Genomic DNA, 12,953 nt, shown 5'->3' on the forward strand with positions numbered 1-12,953 from the left:
CCCATCAGAAATGACTGAATCACACACTGATGACCTCCGCTGATCTGAGATCTGACCACTCACTTTGCTTGTGCTTCGGCTTGCATAAAAATAAACTCCCATTTCCGTGCGAAAGCTCTCTGCAGCCTGGCCAGACTCTCCTGTGCGCGCGCACACACACACACACACACACACACACACATCAAAGACTGACGATTTCTGTGTGTTAATTAGTGCAGTGTTTCCCAACCCTGTTCCTCAAGGCACACCAGCACTACATATTTTGGATGTCTCCCTAATCTGACCCATTAACTTTAGGATGAGTTGATTCAGGTGTGTTTGATTGGAGAGAAGTTAAAAATGTGTACTGTTGGTGTGACTTTAAAAACAGAGTTATTAGGGAAACACAGAATTAGTGCATATAAACTGATCTGAAATCAGTGGAGAAGAACAGAGATGCTCACAGCTTCATAATCCGCCAGCTCCAGACGAGCTTTATTCTGCATGGTTCTCTTACACAGGTAAACCGCTGTGGAGAAACACACACACACACACACACACACACACACACACACACACACACACACACACACACACACACACACACACACACACACAGTCTGAGCATCATATAACTGATCAAACACACACACACACATATATATATATACATATATATATATATATATATATATATATATATATATATATATATATATATATATATACACATATATATATATATACATATATATATATATACATATATATATATATATATATATATATATATATATATATATATAGTTGAAGGCAGAATTATTCGCCCTCCTGTATATCTCATTTGTAATAACTGATTTCTTTTATCTTACCATGATGGCTGCTCATAATATTTGACTTGCCTTTGAACTTTACCCTAATTAACCTAGCTAGGCCTAATGTGACTAAACTTTTCCTCTTTTAGGTAAGTTATGATGATCACATGTTTCTGTTGTGCTTAACAGCAGAATAATGAGAGAGGTATTTGTTGAGAAATTGTTATAACTCTTCTTGAAAGTCAAGTTTACACACAATAAGATTATTCTGCCTCTGATAAAGCTCTGATGATGATGTCAAGGTTTTGGAAGTTTCTGATTGGCTAATTGACAACATTTGAGTAAATGTGAGGCACAACTGTAGAATAGTATTGAAGGAAAAGCTCAAACACACTGCTTCCTTGTGTGACAACATGGAGAATCAACAAGCCAGAATCAACAACAAAGCCAGATTACAATTAGCTTAATCACACTGGGAAAAGACCCATGTTTGGAGACATGTGCTGTGCTCTGATGGAGCTAAGATTGAACTGTTTGGCCATAATGAGCAGTGTTACATTTGGAGGACAAAGGGGAAAGCGCACAAGCCTAGAACACCATCCCAACTGTGAAGTATGGGGCGGCAGCATCATGTTGTGGGGCTGTTTTGCTGCAGGAGGGACTGGTCCACTTCACAGCATAGATGGCACCATGAAGAAAGAACATTATGGAGAAATACTGAAGCAACATCTCAAGACATCAGCCAGGACATTACAACTTGGCCACAAATAGGACTTCCAAACAGACCATGACCCTAAGCACACTGCCAAATTAGTGAAAATGTGCTTTAATGACAACAGAGTGAATGTTTTGGAGTGGCCATCATAAAGCCCAGATGTCAATCCTATAGAAAATGTGTGGGCAGAGATGAAAAAGCTTGTGCGAGCAAGATCTGACTCAGTTACACTAGTTTTAACAATAGGAATGGGCCAAAAATCCTCCACACTATTGTGAGAAGCCTGTGGAAGGATATCCAAAATATTTTACCAAAGTTCTACAGTTTAAAAGCAAAGCTGAAAAAAAAACAAGGAAATGTGTGTAAACTTTTGACTGGCTAGAAATTAATACAATAATAATAAAAAAAAAACTCTTATTATTCAAGCATTTAGCAAATGTAAATGATTAAGGTAACTAAGTTAACTAGGGTAATTAGGGTAAAGTTAGGGTAATTAGGCAAGTCATTGTATAACAGTGGTTTGTTCTGGAGACAATCTAAAACTAATATTGCTGAAGGGGCGAATAATATTGACCTTAAAATGGCTTAAAAACAATTAAAAACTGCTTTTATTCTAGTTGAAATAAAACAAAAAAAGATCTTCATCATCATCTTCATCAGACACACACGCACACACACACTCACTCACCGTAATCTGTGTTTTCTGGCTCCCAGCAGTTTGACGGCCAGAAGTATGGAGTCTGTGATGGACAGAAATCATCATCAAAATATCTTCATTCACACACACACACGCACACATAAACAAGCACACACAGACACAGACACACACAGACATGCACACACATAGACACACACACACAAACACTCACACAGAGACTCGCACATATGGTCATACATAGCTTGATACACACACAAATATTATTCAGTGTATGTGTGTGTGTGTGTGTGTGTGTATATGTGTGTGTGTGTGTGTGTGTACGAGTGTGTGTTTGCGCCTCAGCCAATCAGAGTAGAGCGTGAGTGTCTGACCTGAAAGCGGTAGAAGGTTCCGTCGTCCTTCAGTGTGAGAACATGGTCTGAGATGGGGAAGAAGTAACCATGAGCCGCCATCAGAGACCCCAGGTGAAGAGCCTCCACTGCAACACACACACAACACAGACAACACATACAACATGCTACGTGACGAGATATGCAATAATAAGCAACTTGGATGTTTGCACCAGACAAAACATGACAGAAATGTAAATACAGGCATGCAGAAGCACAGAATAGTGCACTCACTCATGAAGAGATAAAGTTTATAATCTAATGAACACATATTAAACCTCTTAAACATGATTAAATAGATGCTGAATCACTGATATGTGTTGGTTTGCACTGAGTCTCAGTTCTAAAGTTCAGTTTCAGAGGGTTTATTTTATTCTCCAGATCTGAGCTGAACTATCTGCTGCTGCTCTCAGTAGTATGGTGATAAATGTGATGTGAAATGGCATTCAGACTCACATTATTAGCATTTATTGGCCCGTTTCCACTGAGTGGTACGGTATGGTTTGGTTTGGTACGCTTTTATGGTCGTTTCCACTGTCAAAAGGCGTACCGAACCAAACCGTACCGTCCCACTTTTTCGGGACCCTTTCGAAAGGGTCCCAAACTGCAGAAAGGGTCCCAAAAGGTGGAGCTACACGCGCAGCTGAATGCTATTGGTTTACAGAGATACGTCATTCGTAGACTCAACAAGCCAGAATGTAAACAAAGGACCCGCCATGTTTGAAATACACAGCGAGAGATTACAGCGGAATTATAAATACATATGCAGCCATGGTCGATCCTGCAAACAAACCCTGTCGTCGTCATAATAAACAGCCACAAAGCCATGGAGAAGAGCAGATTCACCCTGTGCCGCGTAGTTTTTAACGAGCCAGCCTGAAGCCTTAGTGGTTTCGCTTTCTTCCTTGCGCTCACCGCGCGTCTCTATCTGAAAATAACAAACTTCTTGATCTGATGATAATAACATGCTCTTGATTATTGACAAGCTTTGTCAACCCGATCCCGTGAGAAGCTGACAAACGTGAGAGTGACACATTCAGAAAGAAAAGGACAAACGCGAGAGTGGAGCGCGGAAAAAAAGGCGAAGCCAAGGAGCATGTTATTTCTTCAGCAAATGTGAACAAACTGCCTTGTTTTAATTTTTATCATCACCTCTTGGACTAATATGAACTGGGAATGATGGAATGACTCTCTAACAGAGGCTTCATGTGCTGCTGAAGATTACAGACACAGATGAGAGGTTTACTCTGACTGTAGACTATACTTTGTGTTGTTTTGAACCTAATTAACGACGAAATGTCTGCTTTGAGTAGTTCTTCTGTAGTTGGTAACATATCGGGGACTGTAAGTGTCTGTATGTGTTCATATATGTTTATTTATTTATTTGTTTATTATAATTACAGACGTTACAGTAGGCTACTTCACACTGTCATTGATCTGCATTTATAATCAACTCCTGTTTATAGAAAAGTTAGTAATAAACATTTATAACCATCTCTAGGACCAGTCATCCAGAGACATGGATTCTCCTACCACTGCTATGCTGATGATACCCAGCTATACCTCTCTTTTCATCCTGTTGATCCCTCGGTTCCAGATTGCATCTCAGCCTGCCTGTTGGACATTTCACACTGGATGAGAGATCATCATCTTCAGCTGAACCTTGCAAAAACGGAAATGCTTGAAGTTTCTGTTAACCAAACTCTACACCATAACTTTTCAATCCAGATGGATGGGGCAACCATTACTGCATCCAAAATGATGAAAAGCCTTGGAGTAGCGATTGATGACCAACTAAACTTCTCTGACCACATTTCTAGAACTGCTCGATCTTGCAGATTCGCACTCTATAACATCAGAAAGGTCCGACTCTTCCTATCTGAACATGCAGCTCAACTCCTTGTTCAAGCTCTTGTTCTCTCCAGACTGGACTATTGCAACTCTCTACTAGCCGGGCTTCCAGCTAACTCTATCAAGCCTCTTCAGCTGCTCCAGAACGCAGCAGCACGAGTGGTCTTTAATGAAGCTAAACGAGCACATGTCACTCCGCTGCTCATCCGTTTGCACTGGCTGCCAGTTGCTGCTCGCATCAAATTCAAAGCTCTGATGTTTGCCTACAAAGCGACTTCTGGCTTTGCTCCTTCTTATCTGCTCTCACTTCTGCAGATGTATGCGCCCTCCAGAAACTTGCGTTCTGTGAATGAACGTCGCCTCGTGGTTCCATCCCAAAGAGGGAAGAAATCACTTTCCCGAACTCTCGCATTCAATCTGCCCAGTTGGTGGAATGAACTCCCTAACTGCATCAGAACAGCAGAGTCACTCGCTGTCTTCAAGAAACCACTAAAAACTTAACTATTTAGTCTCCACTTTCCTTCCTAATCTGCAATTGCCTCTCTGGATTTCACACTAACTGTACCCAAAAAATAAATAAATCAATAAATAAATACTAATACTACTAATACTTTCCTTCTTAGACTTTACACACCTGAAACTTGCCTACAGCACTTATTCATTGTTGCTCTTATAGTTGTGTAAATTGCTTCCTTGTCCTCATTTGTAAGTCGCTTTGGATAAAAGCGTCTGCTAAATGACTAAATGTAAATGTAAATGTCAGTGTTTATGTGTGTAAAGCATCTGTTTTGTGAGAAGTGCTTTTAATATGATATGTGAGCGCCCTGTGCAGCTTTATTGTAGACATTTTCTCGAGCGAAAATGACGTTGACTGAAACTTGACCATACACCACGCCCACTAAAAGGGTACCCTTGGCAGTGGAAACGCAAGCCTGATAAAGGTGACCCGTACTAACCCGAACCCTACCGTACTGTACCAGCAGGGCCGGAGTGGGACTCATTTTCAGCCCTGGAGTTTCAAGCCAGACCGGCCCACCTCAGTTCACGACTGATTCCAATTCAGTTACTAATGGCACTATCACGTCTTTTTCAAGAAAACTGCTGCTTTAGAAATTCAAATGTTCAACAGCCCTAACAGTATTTTATGTCTTAACAATTAAATCGAAAAAAAAAAAAAGATTTTTCATGGGAGATTCGATCACAGGTCTGCGACATTGAAATGCAATGTGCTTACCACTGGACCACATTGGCGCTATTACAGCGAGAGTAAAAAATAAATAATGACTTGCGACCATTAAGACACAGCACTACTTTCTTTTGATGGCTCAATCTTTTTATCCTATTTTTAGATTTCTGATCAAGTTATGTCAGATTTATTAATGTAGTGAATCATTTGATTTTCATTGAGCAGGTGTTTTATTCATTTTATTCGAATTCTTATATTCACTAAGGTGCCGCTGTTTGGGGTCGATAGTTGCATTACATCATCATCATTAACGTTAGTTAACCTGCAGGCTGCATTTTTCTCACGGGGCTGCGAGAAAATAAATAAAAAGAGCGGCACTACGGCAAATTAATGATTAAAAAGAGTAAAGCTATGATCAAATAAATAAATAGAAGAAAAAAATGTGACTGCTGAGAGTGCATGCAGCTAGGGACACCGGCCCTCGCGGCCAAAAAACAGACCGGCCCACCGGGAATTCTCCCGGTCCTCCCGATTAGCCAATCCGGGCCTGTGTACCAGTCAGTGGAAATGAGCCATAAAGCATCATTCACACGACGAGTGACTGGCAGCGGCAAAGCGACAAGTGACCATTCTTTAAATAGAGAGTCAGCGACTTCCGGCGACCTCCGTCTACACAAGCGACAGAGACCGCTGTCGATAAGGTGGCTGGGTCAAAAACCCTGCAACTTTATGCAAATGAGGAGCATCTTTCTAGAGCCAATAGGAGCACCAGTAGAGCTCACATGATCCTCTCTCTGTCAGGGGGACTAGCGTGCTTTGGCCAGTTTCAAGGCAACTGTACATAGTGTGATTACACCCTAAAAGGCCCTGAAGAGTACGTTTCTCTGCTATGGAGTCTCTTCTGAAAGTGAGTGTGTGATTCTGTGACTCTCAGAGAAGTGAAGAACCCTCAGGATCTCTCGCTCTTCAGTCACACACACACACACACACAGCTGAAGAGTGTCCTCGGGTCTCCAGACTCAGAAACACCTGCATCAAACAGACTTCTGTTTCAGAGAAAAACACTTGTGCAACATGTATTTACATTTTCTGTTGACTTTCTTGAACACGTCTGTCTTGAATGTGAATATGTAAAGCTGTGTTTGATGGTGGACGTGAACGGCAGCGTCTGATTTCCTCCTCAAGCCGTTTCTTCACTGTCGTCACCTTCGCTAATTCACAGCGTAATTTAATAACCACAAGCGCTCTTAAAGGCCCGCCGGCGCTGCTGTCTAACCAGATTACTGAGGGAAATGTGTGTGTACTGACATCAGCTGACAGACAGACCACGGTGTGTGTGTTGTACCTTGGTCTTCAATGCTCAGGTTCCTCTGCATCCACTGGACAATATCAGATCCTGCAAAACAAAACAAAACCTCAAAACATCAGCCATGAACAAACAGATTAGTCAGAAAACTGTGCTCATTTCATCAGCTCATCATTCTTATGGCAATTTATATAGACTCACTGGCCACTTTATTAGGTACACCTGTCCAACTGCTCATTATCGCAAATTTCTGGTCAGCCAATCACATGGCAGCAGCTCACTGCATTTAGGCATGTGGACATGATTAAGACGATCTACTGCAGTTCAGAGCGAGCATCAGAATGAGGAAGAAAGGGGATTTAAGTGACTTTGAACGTGGCATGGTTGTTGCTGCCAGACGGGCTGCTCTGAGTATTTCAGAAACTGCTGATCTACTGGGATTTTCACGCACAACCATCTCTAGGCTTTAAAGAGAATGGTCCGAAGAAGAAGAAATATTCAGTGAGCGGCAGTTCTGTAGGCGCAAATGCCTTGTTGATGCCAGAGGTCAGAGGAGAATGGCCAGACTGGTTCCAGCTGATAGAAAGGCAACAGTAACTCAAATAAGCACTCGTTACAACCGAGCTCTGCAGAAGAGCATCTCTGAACACACAACACGTCCAACCTTGAGGCGGATGGGCTACAGCAGCAGAAGACCACACCGGGTGCCGCTCCTGTCAGCTAAAGCCTAGTTCACACTAGAGGATTTTAAGCCTGATTTGAGCCCAATTTGGAAGTTAACGAGCTCGCCGACAGATCGGGCTGTGATCGGGAAGAAATCTGCGGGTGCTCGGCGCTCGCCGCTCTTTATGTGTAAACTACTGAACAACGTATCAACGAGGCTCGCTGACGCGTCGCCGACACCTCGCAGACGGAAATCCAACATTCAGCATGTTGAATATTCCAGAGCAGTCGGCCGAGTCAACCCCACGTGTGGTCAGATGAAGTGACGAGCTGCGGCCAATGAGAGAGCATATCAGCATGAGCTGAATGCCTGTGTGTTCAGGAGCTCAGCAGAAACATCTGTGATTGGTCAGAATGGGCATCGGTGCACTCGCTTCATTCTGTGTTAGCACAGACATGAGAGTAGGCTATATTAACAGTGGAACTAGAATTCTGTAACTATTAGAATTACCATACTGCTCATTCTGACCGTTCTCATATGAAACGCCATACTGTTACATCATATTTACATTCAAAGCTATTATTGAGATATTAAAATTAAGCTTTGAATGTCTGGCATCATATTTAATGACACCATTACCCTAAAAATATAATCTTTTTTTGGTAATGCAGCCTAAAAATATGTAGTTAAGATACTAAACACTTAAAGGTCTTGGCTTTCATTTTCACTTTCAAACAGGAGCTATTTCACAGCACAGAATATGCTGTTTTGAAAGATATCTGAAGTAAATTGATGTTTTTGCCATCAGAAAGTTTTGTTTATGTTAGCAGGAAGATGCCAGGCAAGATAATGCACACATATTTAAAGTCACAGCGAAAAGTATCAGACATGCATGCAGTCATTTTGACCAATATGGTAATTTAAGGCAGAAATGCTCAGTTCTTTACTGTTTTGTAATAGAAAATAACAATGTCAGAAAGAAATACACTGATAGTTAGAAAACGGCAGGGTGTTATAAATATGTTAGTTTTATTTCAAAGAGTTATACAATTACAAAAATTAAAAACTCTCTGTGTGCTGATGCATCAGCTGATGTGACGATGTTTTTAAATGCTTTCTCCAAAGCTTGAAAAGCTGTCAGTGATGTAATCAGCGCACAAGCAGCCAATAGTGTTCAGCTTTTTCTGACGACTCCTCCCTCAAATTTTCATTGGCTGTGGTTTGGTAGCTTGAATGAGCTGATGGGGAATGAGATGTTGTCAGATCATGTAGTGTGTGACCCTTCTCTTGTGGATCATTCACAGAGTGTTGCGTAGTGTGAACACCACAGAGATTAAAAGACACAAAGTCAAGTCATGTAGTGTGAACGGCACAGCGATCTGCTGATGTTTAAAATCCTGTAGTGTGAACTAGGCTTAAGAACAGGAAACTGAGGCTACAATTTACCAAAACTGGACAATAGAAGATTGGAGAAACGTTGCCTGCTCTGATGAGTCTCCATTTCTGCTGACACATTCGGATGGTCTGGTCAGAATTTGGCCTCAACAACATGAAAGCATGGATCATCCTGCCTTGTGTCAGCGGTTCAGGCTGGTGGTGGTGGTGTAATGGTGTGGGGGAGATTTTTTTTGGGTCCATTAGTACCAATTGAGCAGCAACGCCACAGCCTACCTGAGTATTGCTGCTGACCATGTCCATCCCTTTATGAGCACAGTGTCTCCATCTTCTGATGGCTACTTCCAGCAGGATAACGCAGCATGTCATAAAGCTCAATCATCTCAGACTGGTTTCTTGAACATGATAATGAGTTCACTGTACTCAAATGGCCTCCACAGTCACCAGAGCTCAATCCAATAGAGCAGCTTTGGGAAGTGGTGGAACGGGAGATTGGCATCATGGATGTGCAGCCGACAAATCTGCAGCAACTGTGTGATGCTATCATGACAATATGGAACAAAATCTCCAGTAGCTTGTTGAATTTCTGCCACAGAGGATGAAGGCAGTTCTGAAGGCAAAAGGGGGTCCAACATAGTGAGGTGTACCTAATAAAGTGACCAGTGTGTGTGTATATATATATATATATATATAGAAAACTGAAACTCAAAAATGTAAATAACCGCAGCACAATTGTCTTTCAGCTCTTTTTGAGAACACAGGTCATTCGTTTTCATTAAAGCACAAATAAATGAAGCAGAAATTAACCACTGAGGTTCATTGAGTAGAAAAAGACATAAGATTAAAAGAAAGCAAAACATCCAATTAAGAATTGCGAAATGCTCAAGCCAGAAAATGAGACTTTAACTTCGACTCCAGCTCATGTACAGGTCATCTTCACTGGCGTTTGGCCTCAGTGTTTGTGAAGTAGGTTTCGGGGGCAGTCGGTGTGAGTTTCTGTGTCTTGCAGAGGCTTGTCTGAAACCCCAGAGGCTGGAGAGACACATCTGCGTCTCAGAGCTTCTTCAGGGACAGAGAAAGAAGAGCGTCCTGTTTTACTGAAAGAGTGACGTCCTGATAACACACACTCACACCCGAGTCCTCCATCAAGGACATTCACATCAACACACAGTCAGATCTGAACCAGTTCAGCATTCAGAGCATCCTGCAACAACACACCCTCCATGGCAGCTCTTTAAACTTTTTAGACCATAACAGAGTAGACAATAACAAGAGTTGGCAGAATCAAGAATCCTCATATCGTCTATAAGCCAGACCACCACATGAGTTCAGGACTCCTGCGGCAAACTTGTCAAGTACCACAATACATATATACAAGCACAAGTGCCAGTGAAAACTGTACTGTGCCTAAAGGAAGCCCTATGTTAACAGTGTCCAGAAACGACATCGACTTTTTTGGGGTCTGAGGCATCTGGGATGGGCCATCACACAGTGGAAACATGTACTGTGCTCATTTGTTTTCATTAAAGCACAAATAAACAAAACAGAAATAAACCACTGAGCTTCATGGAGTAAACAACTAAGACAAACTACAAGCACAACAAGCTAATTAAGCTAATTAAAAATTGCTAAATGCAAGAGCCAGAAAATGAGACTTTACCTTTGACTCAAGCTCATGTACAGGTCATCTTCACTGGCGTTTGGCCTCAGTGTTTGTGAAGTAGGTTTCAGGGGCAGTTGGTGTGAGAGGCTTGTCAGAAACCCCCGAGGCTCTTTAAACTTTTTAGACAATAACAGAGTTGACAGCAAGAGAGTTGACAATAACTAAAGTTGGCAAAATCAAGAATCCTCAATCATCTATAAGCGATATCACCACATGGGCTCAGGACTACTGCAGCAAACTTTTGTCAAGTACCACAATACGTAGTTACATGCACAAATGCCAGTGAAAACTGTACTGTGCCAAATGGAAGCCCTATGTTAACAGTGTCCAGAAGCGCCGTTGACTTCTTTGGGGTCGGAGGCATCTGGGAAGGACCATCATTTCTGTTCATTAAAGCACAAATAAACAAAACAGAAACTAACCACTGAGATTCAAGGAGCACAACAAGCTAATTAACCTAATTAGGAATTGCTAAATGCTCTAGACAGAAAATGAGACTTTAACTTTGACTCAAGCTCATGTACAGGTCATCTTCACTGGCGTATGGCCATAACAGAGTTGACCGTAAGAGAGTTGACAATAACAAGAGTCGGCAAAATTAAGAATACTCGTTCATCTATAAGCGATATCACCACATGGGCTCAGGACTACTGCGGCAAACCTCCACAAATTCCAGTGAAAACTGTACTGTGCCAAATAGAAGCCCTATGTTAACAGTGTCCAGAAGCACACCATCACACAGTGAAAATGTGTACTGTGGTCAGACGAATCAGTATTTCGGGTATTTTGGGGGAGAAATAGACACCATGTCCATTTTTCTTAAGTTTGTCTTAGATGATCTAAAGAAGAAAAGGATCATCCAGACTGTTTCCAGCAACAAGCCCAATAGCCAGGGTCATGGTATGGGGTTGTGTCAGTGCCCTTGGCAAAAGTAACATGTACCATTAATGCTGAAAAGTACAGAGGTTTTGGAGTACAATATGCTGCCTTCTTTTCCAGGGACGCCCATGTGTATTTCAACAAGACAATGCTAAACCTGCAGTGTGCCTGTTCTGCACACTGGCCTGCCTGCGGTCCCGACCTGTCTCCAACATTTCAAAGTGCAAAATGGGACACTTAAGAGTTGTTTGCAGAAAGAATGAGACCAAATGACACCTGAAACACTTCATCACTTGGTGTCTTCATCCCTGAACGTCTTTTAAAGGGCCATGAAACCCCCTCGTTTCAGCAAGGTGTTTTCCTACCTCAACTTTGAAAAAGAGTCAGAAAAGTGGGCGTGTGCAGCTTTGTTTAGGGGGGAGTGTCGGAGATAGAAAAGAGGCGTGGTGTGGGAGTGTCTATTTGGGCACGCGCTGAGTTTTAGAGTCAAAACACACAAACACACACACACAGGGGAGAAAGTGACTGTGTGTACTTGGACATCAGTAGTGGAATTATTTGCCAAATGATTAAATGGTGGACTTTAACTGCAGTTTGGCTCTTTCATTCAGGGAATTCAGTCATGCCCCTCGCGACAAACGAGATATTTGATTCGAGGAGCTGCTCTAAGCGTGTATTTTTCATGCAATGTTTGATACCGCACGGCGAATGAGAGAAAAAACCCTCAGCATTTCCCGGAAACTTAGATGCACACGGCAGGTAGTGTCAGAAAGCCGCGTGTGTTATTCCGGTCACAAACTGCGGTGAAAATCCTACACAAGGTTAAAGTTTGGTTGTGGTGCTAACATGTTTACACTCAGTGCAATAGTTACCTTAGTTCAATACGAACAAACTGAATAAACAAAGAGCACTGGTCGCTCACTTACCAAATCTGTAGAGACAGGACAATCACCAGCAACTAGAGCCGCGTCTTTATTAAGAGGAGACTACAAGCGAATCCGGATCTCAGCATTTGCAGATGAGAACAGCTCTCAGGTAAACAATAATCCTCCTTAGACACGTAAGTTATTGTTGTGGAGCGTCGCGTACACTGTTAATCCACACGTGACTCCAGCTGAACTCTCACAGAGAGAAAATGAAAACAAAACTTCACTGCAGCAAACTATAAAAGCAACACTTCACGCTTGTTTTGCCAACACAACGTGGCGTCTCTGCCGTCTAAACACTGTGACAGTAATGAATATTAATGAAGTTGCACAATAGAGTGCGCTGATTGGTTTAAACCAAACCTTACTCATGCATTAATGCATCACACTGTAAGACGTAATAAGACTCACTCTGGCACAGGCGTCCAGTCTGCACGCTGGAATACACGCTATTATCTCATGACCGTGACGCAGCTTCAAAAATTAGTTTCAAACCGGAAGTACGAATTTGCTTGAAATAATGCAAA

The 12,953-nt window shown here is 42.1% G+C and overlaps 1 protein-coding gene across 16 annotated transcripts in view; it reads right to left on the reverse strand.

Moving 5' to 3' along the window:
- The window catches only part of rgs7b (regulator of G protein signaling 7b), a 97,858-nt gene that overhangs the window by 32,544 nt on the left and 52,361 nt on the right, over positions 1-12,953 (reverse strand). For all 16 annotated transcript variants that reach the window (XR_015504717.1, XR_015504716.1, XR_015504714.1 and 13 more), the window contains exons 4-8: positions 6,939-6,989; positions 2,539-2,645; positions 2,198-2,249; positions 444-508; positions 64-140 (exon numbers count right to left, since the gene is read on the reverse strand). Coding sequence is in view for 2 of the 16 variants with exons in the window: in XM_087277079.1 (XP_087133205.1) it covers positions 64-140; positions 444-508; positions 2,198-2,249; positions 2,539-2,645; positions 6,939-6,989 (352 nt within the window). In the remaining 14 variants the exon portion in view is untranslated. The remainder of the gene's footprint in view (positions 1-63; positions 141-443; positions 509-2,197; positions 2,250-2,538; positions 2,646-6,938; positions 6,990-12,953) is intronic.

This window comes from Danio rerio, chromosome 12 (genome assembly GCF_052040795.2).
Source record: "Danio rerio strain M-AB ecotype USA chromosome 12, GRCz13ab, whole genome shotgun sequence".
Lineage (NCBI taxonomy): Eukaryota > Metazoa > Chordata > Actinopteri > Cypriniformes > Danionidae > Danio > Danio rerio.